This window comes from Lates calcarifer, linkage group LG2 (assembly GCF_001640805.2).
Source record: "Lates calcarifer isolate ASB-BC8 linkage group LG2, TLL_Latcal_v3, whole genome shotgun sequence".
Taxonomy (NCBI): domain Eukaryota; kingdom Metazoa; phylum Chordata; class Actinopteri; family Centropomidae; genus Lates; species Lates calcarifer.
This window is the reverse complement of record NC_066834.1, coordinates 27,627,530-27,643,847: the sequence shown is the minus strand read 5'-3', so window position 1 is coordinate 27,643,847 and position 16,318 is coordinate 27,627,530. Positions and strand designations below refer to the sequence as shown.

General features: G+C 40.0%; 1 protein-coding gene across 1 annotated transcript in view; it reads right to left on the bottom strand.

Annotated features, from left to right (window-relative positions):
• Positions 1-16,318, bottom strand: part of hipk3b (homeodomain interacting protein kinase 3b) — a 40,640-nt gene that overhangs the window by 12,410 nt on the left and 11,912 nt on the right. The window contains exon 3 of the mRNA XM_018667911.2: positions 5,516-5,639. Coding sequence (XP_018523427.1) covers positions 5,516-5,639 — 124 coding nt within the window. The remainder of the gene's footprint in view (positions 1-5,515; positions 5,640-16,318) is intronic.

Here is a 16,318-nt window from a genome sequence, read left to right as displayed (position 1 = left end):
AGAAGAAGAAAAAGGCAATTCTTGCTAATTTAAAGTGTAATAAAAAAAAAGAGTTCTGTAGTACCACTTTGTATTAAATGTTCAACATTTGTCTTCATTTCAAAGTGTCACTTCAAAAATTAATGCTGTTTTTTCCCACTGTTATTGGTAATTTCTCAGTTATTGAAGCACTTTATTTTGGCACACTCTTATGTACTAATAATAATTTACAAAGTCATTCACAGTGACATCACCCCATCACGTCCCTCAGAACTAAAGTTAATGGATGTGTGGATATGTGTATGAATGTGTACATAATGGGGACGGGCTATAGACACCTTAAAGATGTCACATTCCTGACAAATAACCAGACTCAAGGCCTTGTACTGAGTGAGTGTAGCTTGTGTTTATGATCTCTGAAAGGTGTCAGGGTCTTTTCATATAAACTCTGATAACAACGTTCCTATGGTCTCAATGCCAAATGCTTTGCTTGGTAATGATGCTTGTCACTCAGATGCTGTGGGGCAAGAATGTCACACACAGGTTTATGAGAGGAGACTAGTGAGAAGCCTAGCTGACGTCAATCACACCCAAGTGTAAAGGACAACAACCATTAGAGATTCAGCACTGCTGAGAAGCAGAGAGAGAGAGAGAGGAGACACACATTGCTATAACGGTGAGGATCATGAAGAAGTCATTGGACATATTCATATTTAACAGATAATAGTTTAGCTCAATAATACCAAGGTCTATCTCTCCCACTCATTTTGAAATATGTGGATAGACGTAAGGCACCCTGCTACAACATAGTGTTTTTAAAATTTCTAAGAGAGAAATGTTCTATCAGGTAAAGGGAGAGGCTAAAATGCCATGAAGGTGTAGGTGGAACCCTCAATATTTTATGTATTTACACTGTATATACAATATATGCTATAACACTCACTGTCTGCAAATTTCTTTGTCAATAAGAAGCAACATCAGCACAACTACTTTAACGCATCTAACCCTCTGATGCATTATTTCACTTATTATATATTATTAATATATTAATGGTGGTACAGTTTGTGAAACCAGCAAACAACGACAGAGGCGGCTCCTCTTTATGAAGAATCTGTGGCCTGATAAACATGAATGAATGTGTTTGAGAGTCTGTGGGGGAGTTTGGGTTTAAGAAGTGATTTGTATCTAAAAAGTGAACCACAGAGACTGAAAATGATTTTGCTGTACGCATCTCGTTTTGATGCTCATGTTGCTCTCTCTAGCCAGTGTGATGCTTGAGCGCTAGCTGATATTGGTTTGTTGCTGAGGCGTAAATACTGCAGTGTGTGTCTGCGTGTGGGTGGGACTTATGTTCATGTTAGTGGGCTACAGATGAGGTTATGATAAAGAAATTCATTAAATGGGATTATGCTGGTATGCATGATGATTGTAACCTCATTCATTGGCTAAGAGATTTAAATGGGATGGTGGAGAACCATTTACACACTCAAGGCACACTAAGATCCAAGTATCATAAAACACATTGTGTCACGGTCATTTCTTCCTTTTGAATCATTTTCCTTTAGTCATTTCCACAGTACACGCTGATTAACATTAACCAAAATTGCTTCTCTCTCTCATTTTCTGTCTTGCATATACTATTACTAAACTGTCAGTTCCAACAAACTTTATCCTGAAAGTCCACTGACTTAAGTATTTTCCTTTCAAGTCCATAGCATAGCTGTATCAGTAACATCATGTGAACAGCAACAGACACAAACAAAAAACAAAGCCTGTGTGTGTGGGTGGGAAAATTCTTGTGACGGGAAAACCCTTATTTTTCCTGGAAGGCGTGTCTCTGCAGAGATCTTGCAAACCAGTGAGATCACTGGTGCAAAGCTACCGCTTCACTAAACAACTATCTAGCGAGCCTGGGCCTGCTACAGAGCAGACAGGAAGCAAATACAGTCTTTATTTTATGGCGCAGTCTTTATTTTATGACAGTCCTGATAACAATACACGCCATAAAAGATGCATTGCAGTGCAATCCCTCTCACTGTAATACATAAAAGTACAGCTCAGTTTAGAATAATGTACCCACACCCTCCTACATACCCAGTTTACAAAGAATCCCTTCCACATTAGTGACATTAGGGTATAGTTTGTATCAGCTGATAAACAGGAAAACTCCTTCCAGAGCCATGACACTTTTAACTCCCACTAACCCAAATCCCTTTTGCCTCCACTGACCCTGCCTACATCCTCTTAGTTTTACAGATCCTCCACGTTGCTAGATAGGCTGGGCCCCAAAGAAAAAAATCTGTATGCACACATTACAATGGTCTCTGCAATAGCGAGCATTGACCCGTATGGTTGCACCACTTATACTGTGCCTGAGAAAACAAGAGATAGCGAGTGACAGCATCAGAGATCACAAGACAAAAATATGGGGAGTATAGAATCATACATGCCTACAGCACCTAGACTAATCATAGCCATAGATAATGAGATGCTGTCTGTGGTGAGGTTGTCACATCAAAGAGGTGAGCGGCCTCCTGCTGCACTAGTGAAGTAGAAGGTGGTGTGACTGGGGGATGAGGTGAGGAGAGGGGAGAGCAGGAGGAAGGGGGGAGGAAGAGTCAGAGTTATAAATACAATATGCTGTGTGGGATGGAACAAGACCCCATGCAGAAAGATAAGAAGAAGAAAAGGGGGAAGACGGGGGTGGCAGGAGCTCAGTCAGCTCCAACCAGATCACCCTGTGGCCCCTGGATGACACCTCACACCAGCAGTCAGCTGCCTAGCTGTTTACTGACATAGTCAGTTGGCTGCTTATTTTAGGTGCTAAAAAATTACAAGCTTCCTATTTTTATGTCCTGTTTTACACATTACACACACACACACACACACACACACATATATATATATATATATAGGGGGAGCCTCCTTAATTATATATATATATATATATATATATATATATATATATGTATAGTAAAAGAGTGAGTGCCAATTTCTGATTATCCATGTCCTCAACCTTTCAAGCTAATTTTGTTTCATTTGTAGAGGCCAATGATTGATACAGCAAGAAATTAATACACCAAAAGTGCTGGTATGGATGCTAGAAACCAAAGGATGTCTATAAGCATCAGGTAATTTTGTGTTTGAATAGAACTGATGATGGTTTGCTACTGCTACATCATTTGACTTCTTAAAGCAATTTTATGTCATTTTATATCAACATTTTTCTGTCACCATTAGAGCTGTGGGTGACTGTGAGAGACAGAAAATGGGCAGACAAGTATGAGTTGTGTTCTTGGTGCTATTCAGTTTCTTTGAAATCATAATGACTGATGATGATTTATCTGAAAGAACTTTAATTGTCTATATATTCATAGTACTTTCCTTCATTATGAGATTAAAGGCTCCAGAAAGCACTAGAGACCAAAATGAAAGTCATGACATTTTTTTCATTAGTGCTCTGCTCCTGCACTGGCTGGTTTTCCTATTCACTGGGCTATTCCATGACCAAATGGAGAACCTTCGTGTCTGTGGGCAGGCTTGCCAGACAAAGACATGTGTTTCCCATATGGGGGAGGGTGTGGAAGCAGAGTTTATTCACATACAAACTCCTGTCAAAAATTGTAGGGATTATGTCAATTTGTCAAGCCACAAGGTTACAATGGGGATCCTCCAGGATGTGCTTCTGCCTTACTTACATAACTGTTCTGCTAAAAACAGCCTGGGTGGTAACTTCAGTAATCCCAAAGAACACACACAGCTTAGAATTCACTGCAGGTATTTCAATCAAAGGACAATAACAGATAGTAACATGATAAGTGCAAGAGCCAATAAGCTGAAGTGATTTAACTCATGATTTCTCTCCATGGATTACTCACACCCTCTGCCACCATCCACCTCCAGTGTTTACACTGTGTTTGGATTCAAATGCAGTCCACCATTTGCATACAGTAGGCTTTGATTTTATAACTGACAAATACTACATTCCACAGGTTGCCTGTCAATTCTTATCTCGCTTTTTATTTCATTGTCTCTCACAACTTTATCCCATCTCCCCTCACACACACACACCTCATCAGCTCCAAGCAGTCCCTTACTAAATTAAGGAGGCTCCCCCCAGATATCTCTAAAGCTGCTTTGCGACATGCTGACTGGCTCCTGCAAAAACAGATTCATCATATTTAGACTGGTGCTGCTGCACTCAAGTCAAATCTCTTTCGGAGGTGTTGAGTTATCTCTCCTGTCTCAGTCTTGGTGGGGATGAAAAATGATGCCAGACTATAAAAATACTTTGGTATGAGTGCAACTTGCACTGGGGCTGGGTGCTGTAACATAGGGTGCTGCATAGGACAGAGCAGGATCTGACTGAGGCTCTTTTGGCAGGCTTTGAGTAGATAGCGCTCCGGGGCAGGGGAAAGCCGCTCAACATAAGCCCAGATCAGGCTAGTCCTGGGAAGACACTGTCAGGACTCCACTGGGAGGGGACAGGCATTCAGCAGCTCTTAACAGGCATACCATCAATCACAAGAACATGCGTTTTTTGCTCACTGCCACAGACATCAGCTGATACAATCCTCGGGGTAGGTACGTCACCAAGGAACCAGTAAATACTGCCCTAATTTGTTCCTGTAAGTCACTTGAGCCCACTGTCTCCCTCTTCATTCAAACCATCCATGCATAATTAGCACAAAAGTTCTTCTTTGTCGAAACCGCAGAAGTTTCCTCTCCCTCCCATCTATCCGTCCAGAAAATCCCTTCAGTACCCTTAAGACAGCATTAGGCCTAGTTCTCACTCAGATTAAAATAACAGATTTTTTCCAACTGTACACACTGTGATAATGTTGCATTCTTGTCCTAGCTTCAAGCCATCTGGCCTAAACTCTGCTGCTGAATGTTCCTACTGCCTTTGTCAGCCTCTCTTTCCAACTGACTCTTTGCAACATTTCTTTTGGGAGATTTAGTCTGAAGTAGCCATGGATCACAGATCCCACAAACTTGAACAGCAGGAGCCATGTCTGAGTCAGTAACCTGAAGGCAAGCCTGTAATAGAAAACCGGATTGCATGCAAACTTAAAAACAAACACACAGAACCTTCTCCTCTGTGGGCTGCCTTAATTGGAAAGAATAAGGGGAGATGGGAAAAAAGAGAAAAAGAAAGAGAAGAGGGAGAGAAGAGACCAGGAAAATAAGTGACAGGGTGGAAACAGAGGGTGTAATGCTGCCTTGACAGCAACATGGGCAATGTAAGGATGGGTGGGAGGGAAATGGCAGTGGTATGACCTATGAGAGAGGAGCCAGTAGAGAGGGTAAAACCTATCAACGGAGAGAAGGCCCACTGTAAAATGGATAGAAAAGAACTGTTTCCACATGGAGATGGTGAAGAGAGGAGAGACTGAGTCATGGAAGAAGAAAGAAGAACAAGGAGATGCTGGGATGAGTTGCATTGCGCACAGGGGGGATTGAGAAGTGGGAACTCCACCCAGTATGATGAGCCAAGAGTAGCTAAAAAGTGAGCGGTGAGAAGACGGTTGTTTACCTGGTCATACTCCAGGGCCCCGGGATAAAGGGGCCAGCCCAGAAAAAGTTCAGCTATCACACAGCCTAGGGACCACATGTCTATGGCTTCACAAAACGGCAATCCCAATATTATCTCTGGAGCCCTGTGGAACAGACAAAACAGACAAATGTTAGACTACATTAACACAAAAATAACTTCTACATGAAAGTATTTAAATGTGACATAAATCTGTCTCATGACAGAGTTTTCAAATAAATGTTTTTGTGGCATCTTAAAATCTACATCTAGAAAAATTAACACAGAACTAACTAATAAAAATGAGAATATAAACTGCTTTCTTATACATTGTAAACTATTGATCTTTGGCAACCAACAGTTCTACTTTTCAGCTGATGCCTGGAGAAAATTAAATGTCCATTATTAGTAATGTCATGGAATTCCTGATGATGGCCAGTCAGATGGGATTGTGTGGTACATGTGTAACAGTGCCCAGTGACTTGTAAGCCAGTGCTGTGTGTGTACTGGAGTCGCAAAGCATCAGCAGGCTGAGCCAGTGGGTTAGCAGGTCAGCCAGGCTGGGATCAGAGCTTTGACAGGCTGTTGTATCTGCTCTAGGCTGATAGGGAATAAGAAGCATAGTCACTAGTTCTTCGCCCACGTGCTGACTGAGTGCTGCTTTGAGAAACTCTATAATAGCACTGTAATACAATGTCACAGGGATGGCTAGTGGTGACGCAGGCCTGTCAGCTCCAATATAGGTAAGACATGTCTGTCTGACATGACTGGCAAGAACTCTGTGTTTCGAACACACCACAAAGCCCATAAATGGTGACAGTGCACTGACAATATGAAGTAGCCAGAGCTCTTTTGTACAATACAAGTCTTTCTCTGAATCTCCTCTAAACTCATTAAAATCAATGAGATGCAGTGATACTAATTGAATACAGACTAATAGCGTATACCTGTGAGACAAGTCAGAATGCTGCATATGGAGAAAAATATATAATATTTTATAGCCTGTATAATTCTATCAATATAAATATAGTAAGATCACGCTGATTACTGTTTCTATAGTGATTATATCTAGGGCTGAGCGATTTATCGAATTTTATTTTCAAATACGATTATAGCTTACAACAATTCTGAAAACAAGATGATTGAGATAAAACTTTACTAATTACTGTGCTGCACTCGCTTTGTCCTGTGTTGTAAATCCAGCAGACTACTTTCATTTGCAGTGGTGCACCTTTGCCCCTCCCTAAAAGCCCAAAGTCACTCTCAGCCAGGCTGTGGCATGTTCAGTTCAGTCTGAGCCAAGATGACGGACGAATAGCCCTTGGTCAACAAGAAAGGTAAAACTTAACTTGGTAACTTGGCTGTTTGGAAACACTTCAAGTCCAAAGAGGAACAACAACAAATACTATGCGATTTGTTACACGGTGGTGTCTGCACTATAAGGCAATGCAACCAAGCAAATTTAAGTTATTTAAATGTACAATATATGTAATATATTACTGTTAGACTTTTATTAGACTGTTAGATCATTGTCAAAAAATTGTCATTTTTATTTGTTTTTCAGTTGAATTATATTTAAAGTTCAAGAAAATACACTGTTAAAAGTTCAAGTCTTTCAAAAGTCAATAGTCAATAAGTAATCATGTTAAATGATTGTATCTCAATATTGACCAAAATAATTGTGACTGTGACTTTTGCCATACCTGAGCAGCCCTGATTATATCCTTAGATAAACATTGCTTAGAATAACTCAGCCCTAAAACTATGTTAGAGAGAAACACCCTCAACAAACTACTGGACATACTAACTATGGCAACCCTGCTCTTTCACAATGAATGTATGTAAAGGTATCCCTCAGATGACTACTCTTTGATGCCTTTGGAGCCATATGGGACTGAATGCTGAGTGACAGAATCCATAGGGATAGCAACAGGAAGCCAGAGACAATTTTATCACATGGTCAAAACAAATGCATGCAACAGCTGGTGCAGTAGGCAACATAGCAGCAGAGAACCAACCAGGCAGTTATGCTAACCATCTCAGCCTCACAGGCATGTCCTATTTATAAGGAACAGGTTTTCCCTGGAAAAGTGAGGAGAGAGACTGAAGGCACATGTCAACACACATGCATTCATCAGGAAACGAGGCTCATACAGAGATATACTGTAAGCCTGATAAATACAACTTGAGCAGCACCACAAGACATTACCTGTTTGGTCAAGTAGTTGAAGGCTACCATGTAACCAAAAACAGACACTCTTACCCCCAACAGCTCTTATTCATTTATGACATCTTATCTGCTCAGTCAATTCAAGATGCACTGAATTGGAGCTTTTATACAGGTGTTCCTAGCTTCTCCTACTTTTATAAACAATGCTTTACTCTTTAGTAAGTTAAAATAAGCCAGTAAGCACTATGATAAGACAATTCAGTATTATGGTCATATATAGGGATTATTACAGGATTTTATCCATGAGATATACAGTGTGTCAGTATGAGAAGCTGACTAAGGCCTATACCATTTCATCTCTTACAGCACATGAAACACTCTGGACTGTCTCCAAAATCTTGCCACCTGGAGGAAGGCAGCAACCAAAATAATGATGCCAATAAAACCAGGTGGCTTAGGTAATCACAGAAATGAAAACCTGACACAGTTCTGTTCTCTGGAAAATTACCAAGACAGAGATCAAGAAAAGGAAGGAACAGAACAGTCACCTTATGAGTAGCTCTTCCTCATTTGTTTCTTATTGCCCCTACTGTTCCCTGCTGAACGCACTATAGCAGTGCAACAAGTGAAATCACAGAGTGAAATAAAGACAGCCAAACAGAAGGTCTCTCTCCTTTGCTTCTTTGAGGGAGGGGGGGAGTATTAAGATGAGTGGATGTTGCCATGGTTGCATGGCTCTGTCCCAATCAATGCAACTCAAGCCTCACTGCCCTCCTGTGAAACCAAATCTGTTTTCCATCCTGAGGATATGACGTACAAGCTGAGGGGCCACAGAACGCTACCCGACTGACTATTCACTGACACGTGCAAGAAGTTAAACATGAGCAAGGTGATGGACTAGTATCCTGCCTTGTCCCTGGTGCATGCATAGACTCCCGCCCCGTGTAACACTGATACACACATTGATAGATGGGTATAGGCATTGAATGAATGGGTATATCTGCTACAGGCACAAACTCACAGACATAAGCAAAAAGCACTTGGTCAGTACCTGTAAATAAGCTGCTTTTAGATAAATTGCAGAATAATTTAATAGATAAAACCACAATTATCATATGCAATGACCTGCTGCCTTGTAGCTGCACCTAAACAGGCAGTGACTCATCCATAACCATCATAAGTTGTACAACCACGCAAAACCTGTACACACATTTTGTACAGATGCACAAAACCCCAAAATGTAGTAAAAGTAAAGTGGTACGTACTGAATATGTCTAACTGAAAATAAAAAAATAAAAAAAACAATAATACATTGTATTTTTGAGGTTTGTTATGGACTTCTCTCTAAAAATTACTTAACAACAACAGATACATCAATGCAATGTCAATATACTTTTACCATCCATTAAATGCAACCAGTCTGCCTCTAATGCTTTAATGTGCAGCAAATATATCTTTGCACGAAAGCTGAACATGTTTTTCCTCAGTCACTAGACAAAAGGGTACACATCAGGTCTGATGTCTGATACTACTCCACTGTGCAAAGGTTGGAAATGAATGACTATGAGTGAGACATGAGTTGTCTACGATATCACTGTGTTCAAAGGTTTCTACAGAGCCTTGTGTGTTATCGGTGAAAAACACCTTTAGAGGCAGCAGACGGGAAAAAAGACACATCTTCAAAGAGCTTACTGTGCCTGCAAGCAGCGTTGTCAGGCACCTTTTTTCATAAACTTCCCCAGTTCACAGCGCACATCTACAGTTTCAGCCTGTCACTGTATATCATATAATTTTAGAGATGCTCATTAAGTTGAACAAAAGAATCTTGTGAATAAGGTTTTTAACAGCTTGTGCTTTCTGTCATTTACCAAATTTAGGCTGAAACAACATAACATTTGGGTTTGGTGAGCCCACTACAGAACAAGGTCTGACTGGGAATAACAAACACCGCATTGGCTGCTGACTTGTCTTTAATGGAACCATCACTAACAAACCCTAATGCACAATGCTGAGCACAGCAGTAACAGCAGGCCCAGCACGGGCACACCACTGTGCCAAGTATAACTCGCTCCCACTGCAGGTATGATATTCAGCTACAATCACAAAATAACAACCCAACCAGGCAGAAGCAATGGTAAGATGTGGTTGCCTTTTTTCTCCTCACAGCCTGGAACTTCCACTATATTTTACTGCTCCTTTGTGGATAGGCTCTGACCAATGAAAGCACGTCTTTCCCTGGTCAACAAGTTCAATAGTTTGCTCCTTCGCCTCAAACAGCTGCTTCCCTTCTACCATCGATCTCCTCTTTTCTTCGCTCTCTTGTTTGTTTGTCTCTCATCAAAAAAGAGGCCATGGCACAAGGCAATGTCATGTTAGCAGAAGATGATGCATGGTGTGATTCCAAACCACAATGTATGCGTGCGCTAAACTGCGGAACTGCTGAGGTTCAGAAAAACTCCTCAAACCTCCTGGAAATAAGTTCTTGATAGACATTCAAACTTCTGTGGCTAACTGTTCCCTTTGCTTCAAGTATGTGTGTCATGCTAAGCTAAATATACCTCAGAGTATATTTAGCTTAGCATATTGTACTCTCTATTGCACAGATACAAAGTTGATATTAATCTTTTTTCTGACAGTGGGTAAGATAGCAAACATATTTCCCAAAATGTCAGTGTTCCTTTGATATGCAGGTCTGCTAAGTGTTTTTTTTTTTTTGACTTTTATCTTATTTTTATCTCACCTGAAAAAAAAATACAGAACAGCCACACGTCTTGTTATTTTCAAGAAGGGGCATGGAAAAGCAGAGAAATTATCTCTGTCTCTATTTCTTATTCATGGCCATTATCTCACGCTCCAGAAATAGTCCTCTGATCCTCCCTGCTCTGTCCTCACAGGGAGGAACCAAGTGCAAAGTGGCATCAAACCAGCTCACACAGAGAACAGCAAATAAGGGTGGCTACGCATTTGTTTGGGGGGGTATTGTCGTTGAATGCTTACACAGGCCTTTCAGTAAGCTTTTCCTGGTAAATAAACTCAGTTGGGGCTATACTGCAGTTGGCGTACGCTCAGCCACAAAGACAAGCCGGCAACATGGTGATTTCATGATTGAATGATGGAAGAATGGAGCCTTACTGCACGTCTCTTCCAGGAACTGTAATTCCACACACTCTCAGAGCATCCTGCATTATTCAGCGGGACACAAAGGCAGTGCAGCAAAAGCAGAGGTAGTAGCACTTGCACTCTGATCTGCCCAGACCTTAAATTAAGAATACAAGGCTTTAGACACGTTTTACAGATGTAAACCAGTCAATGTGCTGACACTGAGCCAGGGTTTTAAAAAGTATTTTTTCCCAGCTCAGGTGGACTGTTGTTTCATCTCTGCTGTTTTGCAGTTTGAATCAAAGTATTCTGAAATCATTTGCAAAAACTGAATCTGAGCCCTCGGCTTAGGACACCAAAAATCCATGCCTGAGAATAACAATGTAGAGACCCTCTTGAAAAAAATAAATATGTTAAAAGGATTTGTTTTCTCCTCGATATGTACATGATTTTGTTATTTTATGAGAAGGCATAAATTCTACTAATAATGTCAGCAAATAGCTACATACAGATATGCTTACATATGGCAAACAACCCACTGATTATTAAGGAAGCAAAATCTCTCTGGTATACCAGAATACACAGCACATGAAGCAAAAAAAGCAAAACCATCTACAGCCCTGACATCAAAATATCTTTCCATGTAGTTTCCATCTTTCTGCGATTTTCATTTTCTCTTTCTGTTTGAACTGCTTGTCACGTTGGAAAGGCAAGCATTTATTGTGAAGCAGTCATATCACAGTGTACTATGTTACTGAAGTGTAGCTGCGCACTGTCGAATTAGCAATAATGCTGTAGGATTATTCAAGCAATATTTGTACCATAACACACTGGTAAAAACCCACAACATAATATTGAACAAGAACAATTTGACCACAACAGCAGCAAAATCATTTGTTGCTGGAAATATGAGGGAGTGCAAAGGATTCAAACGATGGGTCACATGATACCACCTGGCCCAACTGAGTTGGACTTAAGTGGTAATAAATGAGCCTTTTCACCTGTGAGCACAAGTTTTAGATATTGTTGTTAACATTAAGGGAGTTGCTTCCACTTCATAACCAACATGACATTTAAAAAAAATGTGTAAACTTTGAAGACACAAATCAATAGAGACACTGATTTGACAAAGCATCAAAGTAGACTGAAAACCAAATGTTCATATCTTATTAATAAAATGCAACATTATACAAAAACAGTACCATGAGAAGCCTGTCTTGATACATAATTTATATGCTTGCTAACTAACAGTTTGCAAGTCACTGCAAGCTACTTTGGCCACGTAAATACCTGGAAACACTCATTACCCACTAACCCAGAGAAGTCCCCTTTCATTCAAAGGGGAGGTGTTTGTGTGCCCACAAGTTCCACACACACAAAACATGTTTCTAAGACTGCCCAGGGGATTACTTCGTTCTGTAAAAATGCCAGACCTACTTTTCAGGGAAAAGTTAATCCAGTAGTCTTGGTCCAATTATTCCATGTGTGCACCTCTGAATTCTGTCAGTGCTGAATTGTTCAATAATAACACAACAAATAACTGTCACATTGCTATGCAATGTCAAAATTTCTATTTCAGTAACTTATTAATATGTAGAAAAATTAAAAACTGAAAATGAAAAACACTGTACGTATAACAATTTCATTTACTACTATGTCTCATTTCAATCTGCCACAGTCGTTCTGGATTGCCTGAGCTCATAATTATTTTACTAAATTACAACTCTGGAAAGAATAAGCTAAAATGAGTTGCTTGTTTTTAATTAAAAAACATACGCATAACAATACAGTTTATGAGGCAAATGTGTTTGAGGACTATTTCTTGGCAGAGAAAGACATTTCTTCTTGTGGTTGTGACATTTACTAAGAATAAGATGAGAATGATCTAATGCAAAATGACAAATATTAAAACAGAAGCTTAATAAAGGAAATTAAGGTTCATTTTCAAGCCGGAGTGGTGACTGAGCTGAGAGTTCCAGCTTAGCTGACTGTGCAAACATGGGTAGCAAATTACGACTGGCCACTGGCCAAATGCTTGTAAACTGCAGAAGCGGCAGGTCTATCTGTCAAACTTATTGGTTTGAGCAGCTGATAGATTTGAGGACTCCACCAGCCACTGAAGAACACAGGCCAACAAATATTTAGTACTGTGCACATACCCAAACACACACAAATACAAATGGACATATGAAAATCAAAACAGCTGACGTTAGAGCTAGTTGACCTTGAACAAGTAAGTGTGAGCTCTCTAGTATTTCAAGCTGCCCTTATTTCATTCTGGCTGTCTATGTGCTTCACCATCTATAGAAGTCAAAGCACACTGGCTGGTGTCCCATGAGCTATTTTAAGCAGCCCTTCACTCTCAGCCTCAGCAACACTGTTCCCTCACCGTATGCTTTGCATTCTCCTGTCTGAGGAGGTACAAACTACAGCTGGACAAACTTCTTTAAAAAAAACATTTTTTTGGTATTTTGTAATCAAAACTTTGTCCTGACAGGAGAATCACATCAACAACAAATCAAAATCTTTATTTCTAATAATACAAACCTCAATATTGCACAATATAACTGGCAAAACACAACTACATAACATATTTATGAGTGCTGCCTTAAACAAATTCTGATTAATACTAAGCATAGCCCTACCAAGTTACGGTGACAAGTATGATTTGGTAGGGATCATTCTATTTTTGACTTCAGGGAGAAATGTGTTGCCGCTTGCTTATAGAACAATCTTCAATCTGTGACCAATTCAATATCCATGAAAAAGTGGAAACACACATTTTCACTGCACTGGCTTCTCTGTTACAAAATCAAACTAATACTAGTGTGAGTGATCTGTACCCAGGCAGGTCTTCTTATAATTCTGCACTGTCACATCAGCAATTGTACTGCTGTATTTTGTATCAGAACACAACACCATGCAAGGCTTGTGAGAAACTGCTGGTCACCAAAGCTTAGGGCTGACAGAGCTGACAAACAGAGTTGAAGCAGCTGCACTGTTCATTTCCTCCCCCACCTCCCCCAAGTACAGCAAAGCACGACAGTTCTATTTTGAGCAACTTCCTGAAACAAAGTGCATTTACAACAATATGACCAAAAAAACTTGACAAATGAGTGGGATGAAAGAAGAATGTAATAATTAAGTGTCATCGACAAGTATTTTTCCACTGCTCCCATAATACTATGGACCAGGTATGGATCAAAGCACATGTTGTCTTCACTTTGGTTAGTGGAAAAGGCTACATAAATGCAAATAAAGACAGACATCAAATCTTCTATTTACATCTATTTTTCATAAACAGTAATTTAATTCCCTGTGGACCATACTGCTGTTTGCTTGGGACAGGGACAACATAGAGTACGATGGAAGGTTTACGGTTAACGCAAACTGCAGCATGAAGTCCATTCCTCCATTACCGTTTAATTAAACGTCCCAGTGTAAATTTAAACAGACTTTTTCTACTTTTTCCCCAAACAAATGGTGATTCAGGTGGCATTTTTTGTTTACAAGCCAAAAACATTTGCTTCAGTGGGGTAGAAATTGAGCACATAACACTGACATTTTACAAAGCCACATTATTTGTGTTGCACAGCAAACTAGACTCTGCCTTAATTAGAATGGCAGGATCACAAAGTAGTTGCAATTTCACTAATGCAGTCTGAGGGGAAAGAGTACTGAAAGTCATGTGTCCTCCCTTGTGCTCTTGCTGACATTTCTGAAGAAAGTGTGAATGAATAGGACAGTGATATCACAAATATGAGAAAGAAACTACACATTTGACAACGAAACTGAAACACAGTTGTGTTTTTCTTGATGTGTTACATCAATATGATCATCTCAAATCTCATGGAAATTAGATAATGACTTAATGGTGAGATGCTTGCCATGTGGGAGAGGTAAGAAACTGTGAAAGTGGAGGAGGGGAAAATTTACCAGGTGAAGCAAGATGGCACATGAGCATCAACAGGCTGACTAGCTATGAATCATCATAGCCAGCTAGCATCACTGGGCAGAGTGAAAAACCCAAACTACATCACTCACTCCAAAGCATCAAGCAGACGCGAAGATGACATCTTACCTTTTACAGGATGTCATCACAGAGGAAGACTCACTGGCACAGCAGAGAAAACAAGGGCTGCTTTCCTCTTAAGGCAAATGCTGCCTGCTAGCATGGATGTGTGCCACCAGAGTGAATCATTCCATGTTTTTAGTGTAGCCAGTAGCAATATTTCTTCAAACCACAAGGCACTAAAACTTCACAAAGTAAACATGCTTGTCTTCCTTGCCAGAAGTCTTTCTGACCCGTTCTGTAGCACTGCATATTTATATTTATTTAGTTTACTGGTATTTTGTTCTCGATTTCTATTGTTAATTCAATCACTCTGCGTTCCATTTTAAAAATTTGTTATTCCCATCCCTAGTGTGCCAAATGTGGAGGCTTACAGACATCCAGCAACACATTCTGCCTCACCAAACAATGCACAGTGCACAATTGTACATAATACCCTTACATTCTTAATCCAGATCATTTAGAGGAGCTAAGAGCTTGATATATTATCATCTACAACGATCAGCCACAACATTGAAACCGGTAACTGCTTTTCACATGGCTGATCAGTGTATTGCTTGTGTACATACAGACTTGAAACAGAAAATGACATGTCGGGTCACAGTTATGTACCTAAAGTTTGAACGAAGCACGAGTGAAGCATGAGGTATTACAGGGCCAGTGTAAACAGGTGCACTGATTAAAAGGAAGCATGTGTGTTGCGTCAGATGAAAGACTGAAATGCAGCCAGTGTAAACGGGGTCTCTGTGACCGCTGCTAGATTTGGTTGAATATGCCCTTTTTCCATTAGGTCAATATAGCACAATTTAGCCATGGCATGGTGTGATCACACTGCATTCCCACTGTATCCTTAAAGCAGTGAGTCACTTACAGGGTGATAGTACTATTACAGGACAAATATTGGCCAGTTCATTCATTGTGCTTAGGGAGAGGTCCAAGGAGGGCATAATGATATGTAGCTAGTGAATCAGTCTATTCAGTGTACACCAGCTGCCAAGGTTTGAATTCAAATTATTTATCAACCATTAGTCACTTGTGTACCAAACATATATTGCCACAATGAGATCCAAACTTTCGCTTTGAATAGGAAGATATAGATATAATTTGTCACAGTAAGGAAATAGAACCACTCTTTACACTCTTTTCTAGAACCAACTGTGTGCTTACCTACTTACAATGGCAAAACAATGAACTCTTTCTGAGACTTACACTAACACTGTCATATATGCATGTGTATATACAACACCTAATGTAAATTACTGCCATCTGAGGAGACTATTAATGCAAAACAGCTCACTTTATATATTTATATCTTCTTATCATCACAAAGTCTCTATGCAAACTAAGGAAGGGTACAAACCACACAGTGAACTGGGTCACTCCTAGCTCTTACACAACAGTTGATACCATTTCAGGCCTGTTTTTCTAATCCAACCAGAGCACTCCTAATATAATGCCACTTTTC